Consider the following 24,939-nt stretch of genomic DNA (forward strand, 5'->3'; position numbering starts at 1 on the left):
GGGCACGCCGCCACGTTGGCATGGTAACCGGGTCGGATTCACTGGCCACAGTCCCTACCCCTCGCCCCTGCCACCCAGCCGCCGTTGCCGGGTGACTGGGGATGATTGACAGTGCAATTCTCCAATCGACCGTCTGGGACTCACCGGCTGCTCGGCTCTCCGTCGTGGAGCGGTCCTGGGACCGCCTATTACCTGGTGAAACGGTTGACTGGCTGCGCAGATATCCAATCAGACCGATGAAGACGCCCTGAAACCGCCCATTGCTGGGTGACTGAATTGACTGCTGCACAGATATCCAATCAGACCAATGGAACCGCCCTCAAACCACCCGTTGCTCGGTGACCCGAGTTGACAAGCTGCGCTGCTTCCAATCCGACGCCACCCTGGGCCCGACTTGCTTCCCAGCGGTCCAATCATGTGGCGGATACGATCTGGGGGACGGCCGGTTGCTAGGTGACCCGTAGAGATTGGCAGATACGGAGAGCGACCGGGAGAGGGGCGGGCGGGCGCCGTGCCGATGGAGTCGCAATGCGAGTACCTGATGTACTTCCCCTGCGGCCAGGTGGCCGACTACAGTCGCTACAGGAGCCTGCCCCGCCGGAGTCACCTCTACCTGGGCGAGACCGTCCGCTTTGTGTTGGTGGTGCGCTGCCGGGTGCCGGAGAATGAGGCGGCCGGCCTGAGCTGGCGCCGGCTGGCCTCCTCCCTCTCGGCGCTGGCCAGCGTGTGCCCTGGCCCGTCAGCCGGCCTGGGCCCCGCCCGGGAACAGGTAGAGGAGGACGAGCCGGAGGAGCGAGGCTTCAGGGAGTGCCGGGCCCTCCTCACTCACGGCGCAGGCCGCTGCGAGGACGCTGGGTGCAGGAATCAGGTGAGTACAGTACCGGGGCCCGGATGCCCTTGACGCTCGGATCATCGCCCAAATGCAGTGAGGTTCCTTGCTTTGCACGGAGGAGCTCTCTTGTCAAGTCGAGTTCGTACAAGTACAGGTATGCACAGGGGAATTGGAGAGGTTACTTGAAACGGCATCATATAGACATTGTTTACAAGGGCAAAAAAAAACCATTTTCGGTTTAAATTGCAACGGCGAACACAGAATGAAAGTCAATGGTGGTGCAAGGTGGTCATAGTGATGTAATGCTGAGGGAGCTGTTAGGGTTGAGCATGGTGCTTCATGCAGGGTAGTAGCTCTTCAGTGTGGTGGCGAGGGACTTAAAGGTAAGTGAAGGCACCAAATGCATTATTGAGCACAAAACTGCAATTAAAAACCTGTACAACATACAAAATGCTAGAGGAACTCCACAGGTCAGGCAGCAGCTATGGAAATGACATTTCTGACATTTCTTCAGGAATGAGATGGAAGGGGAAGATGCCGGAATGAAAAGGTGAGGGGTGGGGAAGAAGGCAGGCTGGAAGGTGATCAGTGAAGCCAGGTTAGTGGGAAAGGTTGGAGGAGAATGTCCATCAGATTGCAACACACACAAAATGCAGTAAACAGTCCAGTCCTGATGTAGGGTCTCGGCCTGAAATATTGCCTGTTTCTCTAGGTGCTACCTGACCTGCTGAGTTCCTGCAGCATTCTATGTGTGTCGGCTTGGATTTCCAGAATCTGCAGACTTTCTCATGGTTATAATTAGAAACATGTGTGCGGTATTGCATGTGGTCCTTGGTGTCTTGCTCCTATGGTAGGGTTAGGTTAGGGTGCATGTTGGTTCAAGGACCTAAAGGCTGTTGGAAAGTAGGTGTTCCTGAACCTGCTAGTGTGGGACTTCAGTCTTCGGTTCCTCGTGCCTGACACAAGCAGTGAGAAGGCACGGCCCAGTTGGTGATCCTTGATGGTAGATGCTGCCTCCTTGAGGCAGGCAGTGCCTCCTGTAGATGCTTTCAGCAGTGGGAAGGGCTGTGCCCACTAAAGTTCAAAGTAAAGTTTATTATCAAAGTGCATATACCTCACCTTATGCAACTCTGAGATTCATTTTCGTGTGGCCATAGAACAGTAGCCACAACAGAATCAATGATTGACCGCCCAGCTAGGGAGTTCAACCAGAGTGCAGGAGACAACAAACTGTGCAAATGCAGAAAGGAAGAAACAATAATCGAGAGCATGAGATGAAGAGTCCTTGAAAGTGAGTCCATTTCAATGATGGGGGCAAGTGAAGTTATCCACTTTTGTTCAAGAGCCTGATGGTTGAGGGGTAGTATCTGTCACTGAACCTGGTGGTGCGAGTCCTGAGGCTCCTATACCTTCCTTCTGATGGCAGCAGCGAGAAGAGAGCATGACCAGGGTGGTGGTGTGGGTGTCCCTGATGGTGGATGCAGCAGCATTTCAAGAAGATGTGTTCAGTGGTGGAGAGGGCTTTACCCGTGATGGACTGGGCCATGTCCACTACTTTCTGTAGGATTTTCTGTATTGATATTTCCATACCACATTGTCTTCTCTCTACTTGCACTTCACTATTCTCTTCATTCCCTTGTATTCCTGAGTGTAAGAATTGCCTATGATGCAACCATATACACAGTAATAGTATATGCAGTGAAGAATACAGTGCCTAGCACAAAACTGCAGATTCAAATTCATTTATTTATCAGATCTACATTGAAACATACAGTGAAAAGAGTCATTTGCATTAACAGGCAACACAACCTAAGGATGTGCTGGGTCAGCCCAGTTATCCAATGCCAATATAGCGAGCTTCCAGTGGTCTCGCAGACGTGAGACTTCCAACTTCTAGGCCCGCCAGTTCTTTGACCATCGGGCCTTTACTTCTGGGTTGGCCAACTTTGGTCTCTGACCTACGGGCTTCGACCTTGGTTATTGATCCCAGGACCTCCAATTCTGGACCTGTGATTTGCACCGGCTGCTGGTTTCACCATCCCATGGCTTGTCGTGACCATGACTGGGGGAGCTTGCCCAAGGGTGACCTGCAGTCTAGAGGTGGGAAGGAGCGCCTTCAACATCCTGTGGACTTCTGATCGTGGGGCTCGCTGACTTGGGAGGGGAGGCTCAACAGTCTCTCATGTCTCCTGCCCACACGGGCCTTGCCAATGTTGGTGGTGGCTTACCGACCCTCATCCATGGGTGCCCGCTAGCCTCGGCAATTTACCAGCCTCGCTGGCGTTCGTCTTAAGCTACTTATTGATCTGACATCTGTCCACGGGGATCGCTGGACTTTGACCATGGAGCACTCTGACCTGGGCCTGGCTTGACCTTTATCTCCCCATCATGCCTTGTCCCTAAACCCTGACCTGGCCCTTCGTTCCCACACTGACTGCAGAACCATCCCTACAAATATAATAAAAATCATCCCCAAAACCATTCTTACAAATGTAAAAAAAAATCTGAGACGTGACTTCAATGGAGACTGCAGCTTGGTGCCAGACTGATCGGAAGAATTAAATTGAGCAGTTTGGTGCAGAGCAGGGTAGTGAGAAAGTGAGGCGATGTAGAGAAATTATAATGTGCCAAAAACAGAATAACCGAGAGAGATGGTGGGAAGGGGATATGAAAGAGGAATCTGACAGCAGTGGAAATGAGTTGTTGCTGAGAACGGCCACTGGAATGTAGAAGAGATAAGAGGTGATGGCCAGAGTGGTGGATATCCTTAACGATATAGCTAAGCCTTGAAGCAACAATCTGAAGATTAACTGAATCAGGTTTAATATCACTGGCATATGTCATGAAATTTGTTGTGTGTGTGTCATATAATTTTTTAATAATAAGTAGTGGGGAAATAAAAGAGGTAGTGTTCACAGGTTCTATGTCCTCTCAGAAATCTCATGACAGAGGGGGAGAAGCTGTTACTGAATCATTGAGTATGCTTTCAAGTTTCTGTTCTTCCTCCCTGATGGTAGCAATGAGAACAAGGCATGACCTGGGTGAGTGGGGGGGTGGGGGGTGTCCTTAATGATGAATGCCGCCTTTTTGAGGCATCATTCCTTGAAGGTGTTCCCAATGCTGGGGAGGCCAGTGCCTATGATGGAGCTGCTAGAGATTACAATTTTCTGCAGCTTATTTTGATCTTGCGCCGTACTCCCCCCACCATACCAGACGGTGATACTGCCAGTCAGAATGCTCTTCACAGTACATCTATAGAAATTCGCGAGTGTCTTTGGTGACATTTCGAATCTTTTCAAACTCCTAATGAGATATAGCTATTGTTGTGCTGCCTTTGTAACTGCATCATTTGGGCTCAGGGTAGATCCTCAGAGATGCTGACACCCAGGAACTTGAAATTTGCTCATCCCTCGATGAGAGAGGGGAAGAAAGGAGTGAGGGGTGTTCATGGGTTCAATGTCCATTCAGAATTCTGTCGGCAGAGGGCAAGAAGCTGTTCCTGAATCGTTGAGTGCCTTTCTAAATGAAAGAACGTGATGAGCAATTGACAGGGCAGTATTCACCATTTCCTGTGTGTTCCATTGATCCGGAGCAGAGAGTTGCCAAATCAGACTGAGATGCATCCTGTTAGAATACTTTCTGTAGCTGTCACGAGAATACTCATGGACAAGCCAGATCTCTCAGATAACGGAGAAAGTATGATGCTGATGTTGATTCATGTTGGAGGATCCAGCAGAAGTTGCTGGCCATATGGCGAACAGTGTTAAGTTTGTGCCACTGTATTTTACTTAATTTAAATAGATGCTCAATACTCTGCAGAATTGAACTATATACTAAGTAGTTAAATAAGTAGTTCAAAATCGAAATTTAAAAAAAAAGTAGTGAGATAGTGTTCATGGGTTCAATGTTCATTCTGAAATCAGATGGCAGAGGGGAAGAAACTGTTCCTGAGTTGCTGAGTGTGTGTCTTCAGGCTTCTGTACCTCCTTCCTGATGATAGCAATGAGAAGAGAGCATGACCTGGGTTCTTAATAATGGAAGCTGCCTTTTTGGAGCATCACTCCTGGAAATGATTTGGATGCTACGGAGGCCCACGTTGGAGCTGACAACTCTGCAGCTTGTTTTGATCCTGTGCAGTTACCCTCCCCAGACCAGACGGTGATGCAGCCAGTTAGAATGCTTTCTATGTATTAATGTAGAAATATGTGAATGGTTTTGGTGATGTACCAAATCTCCTAGTGAAATGTAGCTGGTGTTGTGCCTTCTTTGTAGCTGCATCACTATATTGGATCCAGGTTAGATCCTCAAAGATATTGACACCCAGGAGCTTGAGGTTGCTCACTTCTGATCCCTCTACGAGGATTGGTGTGTGTTCCCTCATCTTATCCTTCTTAAAGTCCACAAACAGTTGTTTGTTTTTATTGATGCTGTGACACCATTTCCATTTTTCCAATGCCAGTTGCAAAGGTTGACAGCAGGCCATGGAGGAAACACTGTAGCGATGTGCTACACAGGGCTGAAATGACAACACGCGGTCGGTAAGTCATTTTGAGACTAGTTTACTCAAACTTCGCGGCGCTGGCATTTAATCCCTAGCGCCCACCCTCCCCGGGCGGAAATGGCATCAGAGGTGCATTACCAAAGTCTCCCCCCGTGCACTGGCTATTTGTGAGCCGGTTCGCCTGCGCAGAAAGTGGGTTGCCACAACATCAGGATAAGCAGGCCAAAGCCTAGCCAGGTACTGCATAGAGTTATAAAAGACAGGAGAGTTGGGATGGCTAAGATTTTTGTTGAAAGAATTCCCAAGATTGGGAGCAAGGAGGCTAAAGGGCATGTGGTATGATGGGCATGGATTTGGACAATTCAAGGTTCAATTTTTCACATGTACATCAACACATACCGTGAAGTGGTTCCTTTGCGTGAACAACCAACACACTGGGAGATGCTTGCTTCCAGAGCGAACATTGCACGTCCACAATGTTTGGCAGAGCACAGTTCAACACCAAGTTGGGAAAAATTACTAGGAGATGTGCTTTTGATGTGCTGCGTTACCGGCAGTACCTGCGTAGCTGGTTGAGACACTAGCTTGGTTTGATCCCGTGCTCCACTGCTCTGTGTATGTGGGTGAGTGGAGTTTGCGTGTTCTTCCTGTGACTACACGGGCTTTCCCAGTGGAGTTCAATTTCCTCCCCATATCTGAATAATTGGCCACTTTGAATTCCCTCGTGTGAGTGAAGGGTAAGAATAAAATTGGTATCAAAATCAGGTTTAATATCACTGGCATTTGTCATGAAGTCATAATTAAATTAGTAGGTCGAGTTCAGTTTCCATTCAGAGATTGGATGGCAGAGGGTAAGAAGCTGGTATTGAATGTATATCTTCCATCTCCTGTACCTTCCCTGATGATAGAAATGAAAAGAGAGAAAGTGCTCAATGGGAATCCTTTGGGGAAGATTGTGCCTTTTTGAGGCATTGGTGTTTAGAAGATATCCTCAATGATGGAGCTGGCTGAGTTTGCAATTTTTTGGTTTGTTTTGCAGGTTTTTTCTGAGGCAGTGCACTGGCCCCTCCACACCGGGGCAAACAGTCAGTATGCTCTCCATAGTGCATCTGTAGAAATGTGCTAGGACCTTCAGTGACATACCAAACCTCCTCAAACTCCTGATGAAGTATAGCTGCTGTCATTGCATCAACATGCTGGGCTCAGGATAGATCCTCAGCCGTTGACAGCCAGGAACTTGAAACTGCTCGCCCTCTGCTGAACCCTCAGCTTCCCCTTCCTGAAGCCCTTCTCACATGTTCTGCAGTGGAAAAACTTGTTTTGCAAACTGCCCACACTGATCACTTCATCATGTCAATACATCACGGTAATACAAGAGAAAAACCAGAACAAAATGCAGTGAAAGGTTACAGGGAGTGTGCAGTGCAGTGCAGGCAGGCGATAAGGTGAGAGGCCATAACGAAGCAAGTTGTGAGGTTGAGAGTCCATCCGTTTTTTAAAAGTGGAATGGACGCCGCCCGGGAGACTTGTGGCGTGTGCTTTCAGGGTTTTGTACTTTATGCCCAATGGGGGGTGGGGGATGAGAGAATGTGCAGGGTGGGAGGGCTCTTTGATCACGTTGGCTGCTTGACCAATGCAGTAGGATGTGTAGACATGGATTAGAATGGGATTAGTTTAAATGGTCAGCATGGTGTTGGTGGACCGAAGGGTCTCTAAGACCAAAACATAAGCATTAAGTCTAAACACAGATTGCTGAAGGTACTGTTATGTTATTATAATTATACTAATCTGAAGACAAAAGCGTGTTACATGAGGGGTGAAAATACATACCAATTGCTGATCCACTCTGCACTGAACTGAGGGTCTGGGAATAGAAACTCTTCATGAACTGCAGTTCAGAACACTGCTTGTGTTTATTGTTTGAATACTTTTTCCCCTGCACATTGGTGTGTGTTTGTCTTTTCTCAATGCTTTTTTTTGGTTCATGGCCACCTGTAAGGAGACAAATCTCTAGGTTGTGTAATGTATGCATACTTAGATAATAAATGCACTTTGAATGAGGGAATTCTGAGAGATGGGTATGTATCTAGCTTCAGTTATCTCGCTCCTTAGCTCAAATAAAGTATCCACAGGGCCATTTTCCAACATTAACTTTGAGGCAGGGTTTAGGGTTCTTATGAAAGTTGCCCTTAATGCCTCAGATCAAAGGGGAAAGGGGTTAAGAAGCCAGTGCAGAGTAACACCATGGCCACCCCTCTCCCCCCCCAACAACAAGTATATCACTTTGGATACTGTTGGCGGGCGTTTGACCTAACAGAGGCAAGTCAGTGGTTGGGTCTCTGGCGCTGAATCTGGCTCTGTGACTCAGAAGGGAAGGGGGGGGGGGAGAAGAGACGAGCTCTGGTGATAGGAGATTTGTTAGGGGAACAGATAGAGGGTTCTGTGGGCGAGAACAAGATCCCCAGTTGGTCTTTACCTCTCGGTTGCCATGGTCTGGAATATCTTGAACTCAGTCCTCAGCATTCTTAAGTGAGAGGGTGAACAGCCAGAAGTTGTGGGCCATGTGGGTGCCACTGATCTAGGATGGATGAGTAACAAGGTCCTGCAAGGAGTAAAGGGCAGGACCTCCCAAGTTGTGCTCCATGCCAGTGAGGCTAGAACTAGGAAGATTGTACAGTTTAATACATGGCTAAGGAGTTGGAGGAAGAGATAAGATTTTTGGATCATTGCATTCTCTGTCAGGGAAGGTAGGACCTCTACGAAAGTACAATTTGCATCTGAACTGGGGAGGTGGGGGTGGAAAAGGCTAATATCCTGGCAAGAAGGTTTCCTGATACTGCACAGTGGGGTTTAAACTAGAGTTGCAGGGGGATGGTAACCAGACTGCCTGAACAGTTAATGGAGAGGTTGTGGAGGCAGATGTTGGTAACACCTCAGACAAAATTAGCAATGAAAATGTTGAGGATGGTGTGACTAATGTCCTGAGATGTGTATTTTTCAATGCAAGTAATATCATAGTGCTGAAGATAAGGTAGCTGGTTTACAAACAGTGGCAGTGTAGTGAGGAGAGGCTGTAGATAGGGCAAAACTGCAGTCAACAGGATGAGTTGCAATGCAAAGGGAGGACAAAATCAGAAAAGGTGAATGTCAGACTAGAGGACAATCCAATGGATTCCCATTGTCATCCCAGTTTGACATTGTCCCAATGTCATCTGCTGGGATGACAGCAGAGCAGCAATGACTGGAATTTCTGAAAGCAATTCTGAAGGCACAGGATATAGATCACAAAGAAGAAGTATTCTTCACATGGCCTTGGATCACCCAGACAACACAAACACCTCTTGAACATGGAATATAGAACAGCCCAGCACAAGAACAGATCCTTGGCCCACAATGTTTTTGCCTCACCAGCTAAAAGGTATATCAAAAACCTCCAAAAGCTTGTGTGTCGTACCTTCACAATGGAAAGGCAAGCGGAGGTGAAGCAGAGTCAAAGCCTTTCCACCAAACCCGAGAGCAAAGGAAACACCTGAGGTTTGATCGATGTAAGCGCCAGGTCAATTTGGAAAGGTCAGGCACAGGCCGAAATGTGGTGGAGTCCAGGCCTAGAGCGTATCGAAGTGACAGGGCCTGGGTCCTGGAGCGAGGAACGGCCTGTAGTTTGGCCAACTTAAACCCTGGGCCAAATTGAAAAGTCAGGGTAACAGGACTAGAGGTCAGGGTTGGGCTGGATCTGCTGGTGGCTTTGTGAAATTTACTGGGCTCCATGTCAAGCTGAGGCTGTGGTCTGCTTTGACTGCTCCAGGCTTCATGTCCACAGACTCATTTTCATTCTGAATGCTATTTGCTTACTTTTATTGCTTGCACGATTTGTTTTTCCTCTCTTTACATTGGTTGTTTGTCATTTTTTTAATGGTTATTTTTGGGTTTCTTTGTTTTGTGGCTGCCTGTAAGCAGACAAATTTCAGGGTTGTATAATGTTTACATACTTTCATAATAAATGTATTTTGAACTTTGATTTATTTTCCTTCTAAACCCTATTTTTCTGCTGTCTCTGTGTAAACTTTGACACCCTGATTAATCAAGAACCCATCAACCTCTGCTTTAAATATACTCAACCACTTGGACTCCAGAATGGAGTCCCAGAATTCACCACACTCTAGCTAAAGGAGTTCATTAGGAATTGGCTTGCTTGCGCCATGACTTCCACTGATGTCCAGTTGAATTTGTGCCCCTCCCTGTCTTCATGGGTAGAGACTAGGAGGTCATGCTGCTTCACCACCAGTACCATTTCCTTTAGCAGGTTATGGAATGAGCTGCCAGTGGAAGATGTAGATATAAGTATGACAGTGATTTTAAAGACATTCAGACAAGTAACTGGATAAGGAAGGGTTTAGAGCAGAGATTCCCAGCCTTTCTTGTGCCACGGACCCCTAACATTAATTTTTTTTATTTATTGAGCTACAGCTCTTCCTGCCCTTCTATTGACATCTTGATCAGCTTGGTTGTGTTTGGTCATATGCTTGCTTCCAAGCTTTATAACCCCGACCACGCCTGACACAAGTGGTAACAATAATTACCGCTCCCCTTTCTTCACCGCCATCTTGTTGTTCCTTCTCCAGACCATTATCTTTCCCACCCACCTGACTTCACCTATGTTGGCATAAACATCGAATTCAATAGACAATAGGTGCGGGAGTAGGCCCTTCAGCCCTTCTAGCCAGCACCGCTATTCACTGTGATCATGGCTGAATTCTCCAACTTCTGGTAATTCTCTCCCTCTCCCTTCCCCTATCCTAGTTTCACTCTACCTCCTCTTCCAGCTGCCTATCACCTATCTCATGATTCTGCCTTCTAATACTACCCATAGTGCTTTCCCCTTAGATTCCTTCTTAACCTCTCCGGCCTATCCCCTTCCTGCTTCCCCTCCCCCACCCCTTGATCTTTCCTCTGATTGGTTTTTCACCTGGTACATACCAGCCTTCTCCTTCCCACCCTCCCCCCACCTTCTTTATAGGGCCCCTGCCCCTTCCCTCTTCAGTCCTGATGAAGGGTCTCGGCCTGAAACGTTGACTGCTCATTTCCACGGATGCTGCCTGACCTGCTGAGTTCCTCCTACATGTTGGCTTCACCTATCACCTTCTAGCTGTCCTCCATCCCATCCCCCCAACACCTTTTTATTCTGGTGTCTTTCCCCCTTCCTTCTCAGTCCTGAAGAAAAATCTGTTTAAAACTATTATTCATTTCCACATATACTGCCTGACCTGCTGAGTTCTTTCAGTTTTTTGTGTGCGTTGCTCTGGTGAGAGATGTTTAACATTATTTATAGTTTTTTTTGCAACTTCCTCTCATCCCCTGCAAGTTGGAAGTATCTCGATGCATTTTTAACCTTGGAACACAGAACAGTGCAGCACAGGGACAGGCTTTCAGCCCACAATGTTGTTCCAAACCAGCTTAAAAAGTAAATCAAAAAACCTCCAAAAACTAATTCCTTCTACCTTCACGATGTCCACAATCCTACATCTTCACATTCCTGTGCCTCTCCAAACATCTCTTAAAAGCCTCTAATGAATTTGTCTCTACTACCATACCAGGAAACACATTCCAGGCATCCACCACTGAGTTTAAAAAAAACATCCTTCCTATTCCTTCGCCTTCAATGCATGCCCTCTGGTATTGGACATATCTGCACTGTTTATTCTATCTATGCCTCTCATAATCATATAAACCTCCATCAGATCTCCCCTCAGCCTCCAACACTCCAAAGAAAGTAACCATAGTTTGATAGCACATGTCCCTGAAAGCAGGCAGCATCCTGCCAAACCTCTTCTTCACCCTCTCCAAAGCCTCAATATCCTTCCTCTAGTGGGACAACCAGAACTGTATGCAAAACTCCAGATGTGGCCTAACCAGAGTTTTATAAAATTGCAGCATAACCTCTTGACCTCAATGCCTCGACTAATAAAAGCAAGCATTCCATAAGCAGCCTTAACCACCCTATCAACCTCTCCTTGCGTTTGCCCTACAAGGTGCAACACCTCACATTTCTCTGGTTTAAACTCGCAGCTCAATCAACCTTGTCCTAACTTTCAAGACATTGTATAGACCTGCTGTTTTCCAGAGGAGAGAACTTGGGCATATACAGTCTTCACTGAAGGTGACTCCTTGATTCTTATTTCCACCTCATCTATTCCTCAATGGCAGTGGATGATTCAGTCAAATGTATTTCGTCTGGAGGCAATAGTGTTACTAAGAGGCACAGACTCAAGTCTAAGAAGACCCCACTGGTATCATTTTGGGAATAATTAGAAGACCTTGGGATCTGACCAGGTCAAACTGGCTGAATGCTTTATAGGTTAGTGGCAATTTCTCTTGGTGATTACTCAAGATTGGGCAAAGTTGCCCCTAAAAGGGGCAAAGAGATCCCAGAAGGTGCAGCTTGGGCTTGAAATGTCTTCGTGATGGAAAGATTGTGAATTTAACTGGAAGAGGTGAGAGACAAGGAAAGGATGGGGATGAAGTTTTCTGGGCATCTTGGAGGTGGAAGGAATGGACCCAGGTGGTTTTCATGAAGGGATTTTGGATGGGTTTTGAGCTAGTTTCCGACTGAGTTTTGGTTTGTGCCAAATCAGCTCACTAGTTCCCGCTTACTATCTTGGCAGCACGATCCTCTGATGTGGTTCTAACACAACATGCCCCACAACTCACTAACCCTATCCCATATGTCTTTGGAAATTGGGAGGAAACTAGAGCGTGTGGTCAGGGGGAGAATGTATAAACTCTTTACAGATGAAATCGGGTTTCATATCACTGGCATATATCATGAAATTTATTAACTTTGCGGCAGCAGTACAATGCATTGCATAATAATACAGAAAGAGAAAAAGAAATGAATTACAACAAGTGTATATATATATATATATATGTACAGTGCTTATAATAAATATTCATCCCCTTGGAAATGTTCATGTTTTATTGTTTTACAACATTGAATCACAGTGGATTTAATTCGGCTTTTTTGGCACTGATCAACAGAAAAATACTCGTGTTAAAGTGAAAACAGATCTCTACAAAGTGATCTACATTAATTACAAATATAAAACACAAAATAATTGATTACGTAAGTATCCACTTCCTTTAAAATGACACACCAAATCATCACTGATGCAGCCAGTTGGTTTCAGAAGTCACGTAATTAGTTAAATGGAGGTCTCTTTTTGGAGACTTGTGTGCAGTCAAAGTGTTTCAATTGATTGTAGAAAATACACCTGTATCTGGAAGGTCCAATGCTGGTGAGTCAGTATCCTGGTAAAAACTACACCTAAAGACTAAAGAACATTCCAAGTAAAGCCTGATTTATACTTCTGCGTCGCATGTACACCGTAGGTACCGCATACCCTACGCAGTGCCTACACCGTAGGGTGACAAGCACCCCCCCCCCCCAAAGTAACTCGTGCATCGCGGCGATGCAGACCGCAACAACTGTGATTGGTCCGCTTGGTAGCATCGCATTTCCTCCTACGCATTTCCAGTTGCTGCTTCTCCGCCACATCTGTACACCGACGCAAAATAGATGAACCAAATCGTCAAATCTACCTGCTGACATGTGAAAATGTTTGAAATGCACTTCCTCGTCTGTGTCTCTCATGAAGAAACTCAACACAGTGACATAGAAACCCCACCGCCAACTAGCATTTTGGTGCACACCAACGCATGCTCGCTACAGCGTAGAGCCTACGCAGAAGTGAAAATCAGAGCTACGGCAAAGGTTATTGAAAAGCACAAGTCAGGAGATGGATACAAGAAAATTTTCCAAGTCACTGAATATCTTTTGGAGTACAGTTAAGGCAATCATCAAGAAATTGAAAGAATATGGCACAGTTGTTAACCTGCCTAGAGCAGGCCGTCCTCAAAAACTGAATGCTGTGCAAGAAGGGGACTAGTGAGGGAGGCCACCAAGAGATCTATGAGAACTCTGGAGGAGTTACAAGTTTCAGTGGCTGAAATGGGAGAGACTGTGCACACAACAGCTGTTGCCCAGGTGCTTCACCAGTCGCAGCTTTATGAGATATGGGAGAGTGGCAAAGAAAAAGACATGGGGGGGGGGGGGGGGGGGATCTCACATGAAATCTCAGTTGAAATTTGCCAGAAGGCATGTGGGAGACTCGGAAGCCAGCTGAAGAAAGTTCTATGTTCTGACAAAAACCAAAATTGAGCTTTTTGGCCATCAGGCTAAATACTATGTTTGGTGTAAACCAAACACCACACGTGATCAAAACCACACCATCCCTGTCATGAAGCATTGTGGTGGCTGCATCACGCTGTGGGGATGCTTCACTGCAGCAGTCCCTGGAAGGCTTGTGAAGGTAGAGGGTAAAATGAATGCAGCAAAATACAGGAAAAGCCTGATGCAGTCTGCAAGAGAACTGCAACTTGGGAGAATATTTGTTTTCCAGTAAGGCAATGACTCCATAAAGTCAAAGCTACACTGGAATGGCTTTACAATAACAAAGTTAACGTTGTGGAGTGGCCACGTCAGAGTCCAGACCTCAATCCAATGAAGAATTTGTGGCTATACTTGAAAAGGGCTGAATTGCAGTGTCCAGATGTGCAAAGCTGACAGAGACCTATTCACACAGACTCAAGGTTGTAATTACTCCCCAAGGCACGTCTATTACATACTGACTTTAAGTGGGTGAGTAATTATCTAATCAATGACCTTGTGTTTAATAACTGTAATAATTTTAGACCAATTTGTAGAAATTTATTTTCAGTTTGACAGGAAACAGTCTATTCTGTTGATCAGTGTTTTAAAAAAATGCCAAATTAATTCCACTGCGATTCAGTGTTGTAAAACAAAACATGAAAGCTTACGGGGGGGGGGGGGGGGGGGGAGAGATCAATACTTTTTATAGGTAATGTATATTAAATAGTTAAATTAAGATATCTAATGCAAATTTTAAAAAAATAGAGAGGTAGTGTTCGTGGGTTCAATGTCCATTCAGAAATTGGATGGCAGAGGGGAAGAAATGTCCCTGAATCACTGAGTGTGTGCCTTTGGGCTTCTGTACCTCCTTCCTGATGGTAACAATGAGAAGAGGGCATGGTCTTGATGATGGAAACTGTCTTGTTGAGGCATCACTCCTTAAATATTATATCTTGGATATTATGGAGGCTAGTAGCCATGATGGAGCTGAATCATTTTACAACTCTACAGATTTCTTTGATCCTATGCATAGCCCCCTCCCCCCCCCCCCCCATAGTGACGCAGCCAGTCAGAATGATCTCCGCGGTACATTTGTAAAGGCTTTCGAGTGTTTTAGGTGACAAACCAAATCTCCTCAAACTCATGACACATAGCCACTATCTTGCCGCCTTAATAGCTGCATCAATATTTTGGGACCAGGTTAGATCCTCAGAGATATTTACAACCAGGAACTTGAAATTGCTCACCCTCTCCACTTCTGATTGGTTTGTATTCCCTTGCCTTACCCTTCCTGAAGTTCACAGTCAGCTCTTTGGTCTTACTGATGTTGAGTGCAAAGTTGTTATTGTGGTACCACTCAACTAGTTGGTATATCTGTCTCCTGTACTCCTGTACACCCTCTCATCACCATCTGAGATTCTGCCAGCAATGGTTGTATCATCAGCAGATTTATATTTGAGCTATGCATTTGAGCTATGCCTAGCCGCACAGTCGTGGGTATAGAGAATAGAGCAGTGGACTAAGCGCACATCCCTGAGACAGTGGTGGGAATTAACCCTGATTGCTGGTGCTGTAAGACATTGCTCTAACATGCCACCCATTTGGTAGCTGTTGTGCAAGAGGGGAGTGTTCAACCTGTCACTTTTTTTCCCCTTGGGATCCTGGCTGCCGTGCACCCTGGATGTACCAAGCTCCCTCCCTTCCAGCACGCCTAGGAGTTGACTGTATACTCCTTGTATCGCTCAGTGTCAGCTAAGATTTGACAGCATGCCTCTGAAAAACTTTTCCTTCGTTAAAGCTGTAACATAACTGAAAGAAGTTGTCCTAAAGAGCAACGGCAGTGCCGATCCGCAGCAAATACTTAGCCACGTGACTTCTCACTTCTGCAGTGGTGCGTGAATCAGCTTTATCACTGTGTGATGTGAAATTTGTTTTGTGGCAGCACTACAGTGCAAAGATATAAAAGTAGCTGAAGATGATGCAAAGAGAAAACAGGGTAGCATTCATGGATCATTCAGAAATCTAACGGCAAAGTTATTTCTGAATCCTTGAGTGTGGGTCTTCAGGCTCCTGGATCACCTCCCCGGTGGTAGTAATGAAAAGAGGGGGTATCCTCAGGAGCGAAGCTGTTTCTGAATCAGTCAGGCTCCCGTATCTCTGTAACAATGTACACTAGTGCTACAATAGAGCATAGAACACGACAGCACTGAGGCCTCTGTTGGTCGGGGTCCACCATGGACGTTGTGTCCTGGCCTGTACGCAAGCAAGGACAGTATGATACGGAGAGCAAACTGTAGCCCACGTAGCGGGCTCCCCCCTCTCCACGCAGCTGCTGAATCAAACAATGAACAGCGGAGACCGATTCTGTTTAGCACCGGAGGCATCACAGGAGTTGTTGGTCAACATCAAATTCAATGTAGGATTGTCTTCAGGATTCCAACTCTGGGTTTTTCCCTCAAAGTTTCCTCCAGAAGCCTTCACCATGACTGGGTGTAGCTGCAGGGCAGCAGAGGTTTGAGATCGGAGTTTTCCTCCTTCTAGATGAGCTGCCAACCATGGCTGACAAGCCCCATCTGCCCGAAGTGACTGGTGCTAGTAACCCGCCTTTGTCCCTTCTCCTCTCAGTAGAAACAGTTCCACCGGGCTTAGTAGCCAAGCCACACCTGAAGGCCAGAAGCTGGATTTGACTTTCAAAGACTATTTGAGGTGCATGCCACTGGAACCATTTAATAGGTAAACTTAATAGATAACCTTAAGGAACCATTACTCCACAGTAGAGTACATAAAACACACGTACATATATACTTACTGTGTAAGGAACCAACAGCAAATGATTGGCCTGGTTAAGAGTTTGCTCTGGCGGTAGAAAGCAATACAGCTAAGAAAGCAAAATGAAAGTAACTAGATCAACGGTGATAGAGTTTCACTGTTCATAATTTATTCATAGCATTTAACAATTTGGGAACAACTTCTTCCCTTCTGCCATTAGATTTCTAAATGGCCCATGAACCTATGAACTCAGTCTCAGTTTTTGAAGAACGTTTATTATCAAAGTATGTATATGATATATAATCCTGAGGTTTGCTATCTTGCAGGCAGCCACAGAACAAAGGAATACTATAGAACTTGTTTAAGGAAATACCCCACACAGCAAAGACCAACAAACACCAACAAACACCCAGTGTGTGGGAGAAAAAACAAATTGTGCAAACGCCAAAAAAGTGAACAAATACCACAAGGAACATTAAACGTCAAACAGCAGAGTCCCTGAGAGTGAGTCCGCAGCCACTGAGGCGAGGCGAGTGAAGCCAGTCCAGCCCACAGCCACCGAGTCAGTTCCGAGCTGCAGAGTCTGCCAAACCGCCTCGAGCAAATCACACAGATAGTTTTTTTAAAAGGTGTAAAGAAAAACACAGCCGTGGGGTGTGTTCTGCGAGTGAAGCCAATAGCTACTTCTGAAAGATGCATTGTGGGACCCAAGACTTTGTCCAGTGCCTTCTGCTGGCAGCAGCGAGGAGAGCGGGAGACCAGTCCAGTGCCGAGTACCTGTTTGCTTTCCACTTGTCCTTGACAATTATAACCTTGCTCAGTGCTTTAGTCGGCAATCATGGTTTTGTGTTTCCCCATTAGCAGTCAATGGCCACCCCTGCACTCTCCGTTCCTACCCTCACGGAATCTTCCAGGGGATGGCAAAACCACCAGATTGTATAGTTGGCTCAAAAATTCATCCTTAAAATGGATATTACATGTAGGCTGCAATCAGTTGCAGTTCAGAAGGGTATCTGGTAGTTAGAGAGCTGACTCCAGGATGTTGCTGTTGGTCATTGGTGCAATCTTGCCATCACTATCTCATCGTTCCTTTTGCACCATTTATTTTGTAAATTTTGGTAATTTTGTCTTCGGATTGAACTGCTACCACTAAATGCCAAGTTTCACAGCAGTACAAGTGCGAGATAATAAATCTAATTCAAAACTAGATCATTTGTCTGCAGATGATGCAAGGATTGGTAGTATAACATGCAAGGCAGACTGCAGCTTAAATTTCCCGATAGTTATTAATAGATCAAGTGCATCAAGTAATCTGCTGGGAGACGTCATCGGTCAAGTTATATCTAACAGAAAAGGAATTGCTAATATTTTGGTTCAGATCGGGACTGCAGTTTGACCTGGAATGTCAGAATCAGGTTTAGTATTCTGGGATATGCCATGAAAGTTGTTGTATTGCAATGCATAATGAAATCTCTGAATTGTAGTAAGAAGTGTGTGTGGGTGTATGTGTATTTTTTAATTAAAAATAATTAGTGCAGAAGGAGGAAAAAGTAGTGAGATCAAAAACAAAAGAAAATCTGCAGATTCTGGAAACACAACCAACACACACAAAATGCTGGAGGATCTCAGCAGGCCAGGCAGCATCTATGGAAAAGAGTACAACCAAGACCCTTCAGCAGGACTGGGGAAGAAGTAGATAAGAAGATTTAAAAGGTGGGGGAGGGAAGAAAGAAACACAAGGTGATAGGTGAAACTGGGAAAGGGGAGGGTGAAGTAAAGAGCTGGGAAGGAGATACAGGGCTGGAGAAGGGGGAGTCTGATAGGAGAGGACAGAAGACCATGGAAGAAAGGAAAAGAAAAGAGGTGAAGCACTAAAGAGAGGAGATGGGGAGGTAAGAGAGGGGAATGGTTAAGGAGAGGGGTTGCATTACTGGAAGTTCAAGAAATCAGCTTGTTATGGCTATTTAGGACCCTGGTCAGAACACACTTGGAGCACTCTGCTCAGTTCTGATCATCTCACTACAGGAAGGATGTGGGAACCATAGAAAGGGTGCAGAGGAGAATTACAAGGATGTTGCTGGGATTGGGGAGCATGCCTTATGAGAACAGGTTGAGTGAACTCGGCCTTTTCTCCGTGAGCAGTGGAGGATGAGAGGTGATCTGATAGAGGTGTATAAGATGATGAGAGGCATTGATCATGCGGATAGCCAGAGGCTTTTTCCCAGAGCCGAAATGGCAACAGGAGAGAACACAGTTTTAAAGTGCTGGGGAGTAGGCACAGAGATGTCAGGGTTAAGTTTTTTACACAGAGTGGTGAGTGCATGGAATGGCCTGCCAGCGATGGCTGTGGAGGTGGATAGGATAGGGTCTTTTAAGAGACTCCTGGATCGGTAAATGGAGCTTAGAAAAATAGAGGGTAACCCTAGGTAATTTCTAAAGTACATGTTCGGTACAGTATTGTGGGCCGAAGGGCCTGTATTGTGCTGTAGGTTTTCTATGTTTCTAAATTGATGTTCATGCCATCAGGTTGGAGGCTACTCAGACAGAATATAAAATGTTGCTCCTCTAATCTGAGTGTGGCCTCATCGTGACAGTAGAGGAGGCTGTGGACTGACATGTCGGAATGGGAAGTGGAGGTAAAATGGGTGGCCACTGAGAGATCTTGCTTTTTTTGTTGGACGCAGCATGGGCACTTGGCAAAGTGGTCTCCCGATCTGTGTTGAATGTTACAGATATCCAGGAGGCCACATCGGGAACACCGGATACAGTAGATGGCCCTAACGGACTCACAAGAGAAGTGTTGCCTCACCTGGAAGGACTGCTTAGGACCCTGAATGGTAGTGAGGAAGGAGGTGTGATGGCAAGTGTAGACTTGTTCCACTTGCCAGGAGGGGGGTCAGTGGGGAGGGATGAATGGACAAGGGAGTCCCTGCAGAAAGCAGAAAGTGTTGATGGGTGGGGGGGGGGGGGGGGGGAAGATGTGCTTAGTGCTGGGATCCCGCTGGAGATAGTGTAAGTTGTCCTGGGCACAAGGGGGCTGGTGGTGGTGGGGAGGGGGTAGGCGAGGACGAGGAACCCTATCCTTGGGAGGTTGGCGGAAGGATGGGGTAAGAGTAGAGGTGCGTGAAATGGAAGAGATGCGGTTGAGGGTAGTGTTGATGGTGGAGGAAGGGAAACCCCTTTCTTTGAAGGAGGAGGACATCTTCGTTCTGGAATGAAAAGCCTCATCCTGAGAAGCAGGTGCGGTAGAGACAGGAATTTGAGAGAAGCGAATGGCATTTTCTCAAGTAACAGGCTGAGGAGAGGTATAGCCCAGGTAGCTGTGCAAGTAGTGAGGTAGTGTTCATAAGTTCAATATCCATTCAGAAATTTATAATTTATATATTGACATACAGAATGGAATAGGCCTTTCTGTCCCAACAATCCGTGCTGCCCAGCAACCCATCTATTTAACCCTCACCTAATCACAGGACAGTTTACAATTACCAATTAACCTACCAATCGTTAGGACTTTGTACTGTGGTAAGAAACCAGACCAGCTGTCCTGTGGGGGCGTGCCTTACTCTGATTGTCAAAAGCCACATGCATTGTGATTGGTTAGTTTAGAAGGTGCAGCTGCTTTTCCCATTGGTGTCCAGTTTCAACTGTCCTGGGTATATAAAATAGTACATGGGAGGAGCTTGCTCTCTTCTTCCTTTGTTTAAGAGATGACCATTGGGAAGGTGAACTCTGCGTGCACTTTTAACCAAGTATGTAGTTGAATGTACTTATAACTGTTGGGTACTCTAGTGTCTGTAATTTGCCAGACCCATGAACCAGAGGGCACCCACGTGGTCACAGGGAAAATGGCAACGCCCTTACAGGCAGTGGTGTTGCTGGTGCTGTGAAGCATTATGCTAACCACTATGCTACCGTGCCACCTGATCTGGCAAAGGGGAAGAAACTATCCCTGAATCAAAAATTCAGCGTACAGCGTAGGTTATGTGGCTACACCATACCTACGGCGTTCATTTGATGCAGAAGTATAAATTAGCCTTTAGGAGAATGTCATACCTGACTTGAGTGATTGTAGTATGCTGCTATTGTCTGATGTACAGCTCACATTGTTGCGAGCGTCTGAACCGATCGTTAGTGGGAAGCAACTTCCAGCATCGAGGGAGTAGGGAAGCAAAAGATCAAAGTCGATGCCAGGCTCTCTGGGCAATGCCACCTTCTCACAAAAAGTGGTAGAAGTGTGGATACCCTCCAACTCCCCCACAAGATGAAAAACAAATTAATTTTAAACCCTCAGTGGATGAATGTTTTTGTCACTAAATGATATAATGAGATATGTAATCAATTCAGGGACTTTATATCAGAATTAACATCAACCTGGGATAAAATTCAGCTTCACTATTGCTGTTTGATGTGGCGATTGACACAATCTCAATAATAGTCTTCTGGAAAAGATTTAGATAAGGATTTCTGAGGAGAAAAGCCTATGGATTTACTTGCAAGTCTTTGAACTGACTGGATGATTCTACAAGGAAAGGAAAAGGAGTGGGGGACGACGACGACTATTTGGCCTGTTGAGTTTGTTGCAGCATTAATAAGATCATCCGGCCGTGCATTCAACACCACCCAAGAATCAGGTTTATTATCACTGACGTATCTTGTGAAATTTGTAGTTCTGCAGCAACAGCACCGTATGCCAAAAAAAAAACTAGAAATTAAAATTAGAAATATATTCCAAAAAGCATAAATAGTTCAAAAATAGCATATTAGTGAAGTATTGTTCATGGGTTCACAGGCCGTCAGTGATATAGATGGTGGAGGGGAAGAAGCGTTGCGTGTGAGTCTTCAGGCTCCTATACCTTCTCCCTAATGGTAAGAATGTGAAAGGGTGTCCTGAGGAGAAGCTGTCTCTGAATCACTTAGTGTGAGTCTTCAGGCTCCTGTACCACTACCTCAATGGTAGTAACGAGAAAAGGGCACATCCTGGATGGTGAGCGTTCTCGGTGATAGATGCCACCAGCTACTAAAGTGGTTGGGGGTGGGGGGGTGTTTCTTTGAAGTGAACCATGTCCTGGATGTATCTCAGCATTTCTTCTCATCTTCCAGGCCACGGTGGAGGAACCAATCATTAGCAACGATGAAGTTATTTTCCCGCTCTCCGTTGCTCTGGACAAGCTACCAGTGGGAACTATCAAAGCAAAGGTGAGTGACAGACCTCAAGGCGCACACCGCTCAATTTTTTTGCCACTTGTATCTTACTCTGCAGTAATTCATCGTCTTTGATTGCTTAATGGCAGGTAGTTTAGAGCAGTATAGTGCAGATAAAGGCCCTTTGGCCCACTCAGCTGGTCCTAATTTTTTGCGTTCGGCTCATTTTCTTCTAAGCTCCACCCTGTGTTAGATACTCAAGCCTGGGACATACAATATGGAGAGCAAACTGTTGCTCATGTAGCAAGCTCCCCCTCTTTATGCAGCGGATGAACCCAAAGGAACAGCTGAGACCACAACAGTTTGGCACCAGCAGTGTCACAGGAGTTGTCCATCGGCATCAAACTCAACGTAGGACTCCAGCTCCATTTCCCTCGGGGTCAAATCCCAAAGCCGCCTCTGTCACGGTGGTTTGAGATCAGAGATTTCCTTCTTCTAGATGAGCTGACGAAGCGATTGGTTTTAAGGTGCCAGTAACCTGCCTCTGCCCTTTCTCCTGTTAGTAGAAATGGTTCTATCGAGCTTAGTAGCCACAGGTGAAACCCAGGAGCTGGACTTGGTTGTCAGAGGCTATTTGAGGCACCTGGCATTGGGAGCATTTACTAGGTAGTGGGATTTTTTTCTCACTTGAAAGACTGATTTTATAGTTCTGCATGGTAGCCTACGCCGTAGCCTTCGTAAGTGGCCTGTGCCGTTGTGAACATTTACACCCGTGCGTTGGTGTGTCTGCGTCGCTCTGCAATTTACCGCCAAAATGTTAGTTGGCAGTGGGGTTTCTAATGGCGTCTGAGCGCATCATGTTGGAGTTGGAGCTAATAAATGTTGAACAAGGGTTACTTTTATTGAAATTACTGCAACACAGAAAAGAGAGAAGACGTCGGAGGAGATGGTATGTACGACCATTGAACGTATTGAGGCAGAATGAGGGTGAATTTTCTGTGCTTGTCCAACCACTAAGAGACATGGACAAGGAAATGCATTTCAAATATTTTCAGATGTCGGCAGGTAGATTTGACGATTTGGTTCATCGTCTCCAACCATTTATTTCGCATCAGTGTAGGCACAGTATGCCTATAGACAGGAGGAAATGCGATGCTACCAAACAGACCAATCACAGTTGTTGCAGATTGCATCACCGTGACGCGCAGATGCATTTTTGCAGAGGTGCGCGTCAGGCTATGGCGTAGGGTACAGCGTAGGTTACGTGGCTACGCCATACCTACGGAGTTCATTTGACGCAGAAGAATAAATCAGCCGTAAAGAACCATATATCTTAAGTGTTTGTTAAATGACACTGTTGTACCTGCCTCAACGTTCCTCATTCCATGCACTCACCACCCACTGTATGAGAGGGGGAAAGTTTAAAGGAGATGTGTGGGGTAAATTTATTTTAAACACAGTGGTAAATATCTGGAATTTGCAGATGGGGTAATAGTGGAAGCAGATAAGACAGCAGCATTTGAGGCTTTTAGATAGACACATGAGTGTGTAGGCACATGACCTATATATTTTTTTTGTCAAATTACCTTGCTACAGAGGAGAGGTTTTATTGAATTAAATAGAGTGCAGGAAAGATTGACTAGGATGTTGCCAGGACTCAAGGAACTGAGTTATCAAGAGAACATGAGGGTGTGGCGGCTCATTTCCTAGCGTATGCGAACCGACTCACAATTAGATAGCCTACGGGGGTTTGCGAGCACAGAGCTTTGGAGCCTCTTCGCCATGGGGGGCCGGTTGACAGAGGCTTAAAAGTGAGGCTGAAGTTTTCGAATAAAGTTTTTTCCTTCGACTGCAGTTACCGACTCCGTGTCGTAATTTTAGCGCTGCGTGTAGCACACCGCTACAAGGGCATCATTTAAAGGCAAGAGGGAGAGAATTATCATGAACTTCAGGGGCAGTTTTTTTGAAACACAAAGGGTAGAATGGTTGTAAAGTCAACTGCATGATGAAGTGGTTCAAGCTGGTGCAATCACAAATTTTAAAAAACAGTTGGGAAGTACGTGGATTGGGGAGATTTGGATGCAAATGCTGGCAAAGGAGACAAGCTTAAGTGGGCATCTTGGTCGGCACTGAGGTCATTCAATCATCCTGTGCCGTGTCATATGATGTGGGCAATCATGGACTCATCATCGTGGTTATTCTTGGCAAGTTTTTCTGCAGAAGTGGTTTGCCATTGCCGCCATCTGGCCAGTGTCTTTACAAGGCGGGTGACCCCGGCCATTGTGAATACTCTTCAGAGATTGTCTGCTTGGCGTCAGTGGTCTCACAACCAGGATTTGTGATGTGAACCGGCTGCTCATACGACCATGTACCACCTGCTCCCATGACTTCACATGACCCTGATCGGTGGGGGGGGGCTAAGCAGGTGCTAACCCAAGGGTGACCTGCAGGCTAGTGGAGGGAAGGAGTGCCTTATACTTCCTTTGTTAGAGATGTATCTCCACTCCACCACCCAATTACTGTAAGTTACGCAGGTAAATTGGTAGTGCAAAAGAGGAACAGTGAGGTAGTGTTCATGGTCCATTCAGAAACCTGATGCTGGAATAGAAGAAGCTGTTCTTAAGACATTGAATGTGAGTCTTCAGGCTCCTGTACTTCTTTCCTGATAGCTGTGATAAGAGGAGAGCATGTTCTGAGTGGTGAGGTCCTTAATGATGACAATATTTAGTAGATGCATCTTTGGCAGCAATTACATCATTGTTCTTGTGTGAATAGGTTTCTATTGGCTTTGCACGTCTGGACTACAATTTTTCCCCATTTTTCTTTACAGAACTGCTCGAGCTCTGTCAGATTGTATGGGAATCATGAGTGAATAGCCCTTTTCAAGTCCAGCCACAAATTCTCAATTGGACTGAGGTCTGGACTGTGATTTAGCCACTCCAGGACATTAACTTTGTTTTTAAGCCATTACTGTGTAGCTTTGGCTTTATGCTTGGGGTCATTGTCTTGCTGGAAAACAGATCTTTTCCCAAGTTGCAGTTCTCTTGTAGACTGCATCATGTTTTCCTGCAGGATTTCCCTGTATTTTGCTGCATTCATTTTACCCTCTTCCTTCACGAGCCTTCCAGGGCCTGCTGCTATGAAGCATCCCCTCAGCGTGATGCAGCCACCACCATGCTTCACGGTGGGGATGGTGTGTTTTTGATGATGTGTGATGTTTGCTTTACGCCAAACATAGTGTTTAGTCTGATGGCCAAAAAGCTCAATTTTGGTTTCATCAAACCATAGAATCTTCTTCCAGCTGACTTCAGGGTCTCCCACATGCCTTCTGGCAAAATCTAGCCAAGATTTCATGGGAGTTTTTTTTTTCCAACAGTGTCTTTCTCCTCTACCACTCTCCCATAAAGCTGCAACTGGTGAAGCACCCGGGCAACAGTTGTTGTATGCACAGTCTCTCCCGTCTCAGCCACTGAAACTTGTAACTCCTCC

General features: G+C 45.9%; 1 protein-coding gene across 1 annotated transcript in view; it reads left to right on the plus strand.

Moving 5' to 3' along the window:
- The first annotated feature begins 493 nt into the window (after positions 1-493).
- trappc14 (trafficking protein particle complex subunit 14) overlaps positions 494-24,939 on the plus strand; it is a 76,819-nt gene continuing 52,373 nt past the window's right edge. Inside the window, exons 1-2 of the mRNA XM_059975158.1 lie at positions 494-868; positions 21,409-21,504. Of these exons, the coding sequence (XP_059831141.1) occupies positions 518-868; positions 21,409-21,504 (447 nt within the window). The 5' untranslated portion in view covers positions 494-517. The remainder of the gene's footprint in view (positions 869-21,408; positions 21,505-24,939) is intronic.

Source organism: Hypanus sabinus, chromosome 7, assembly GCF_030144855.1.
Source record: "Hypanus sabinus isolate sHypSab1 chromosome 7, sHypSab1.hap1, whole genome shotgun sequence".
NCBI lineage: Eukaryota > Metazoa > Chordata > Chondrichthyes > Myliobatiformes > Dasyatidae > Hypanus > Hypanus sabinus.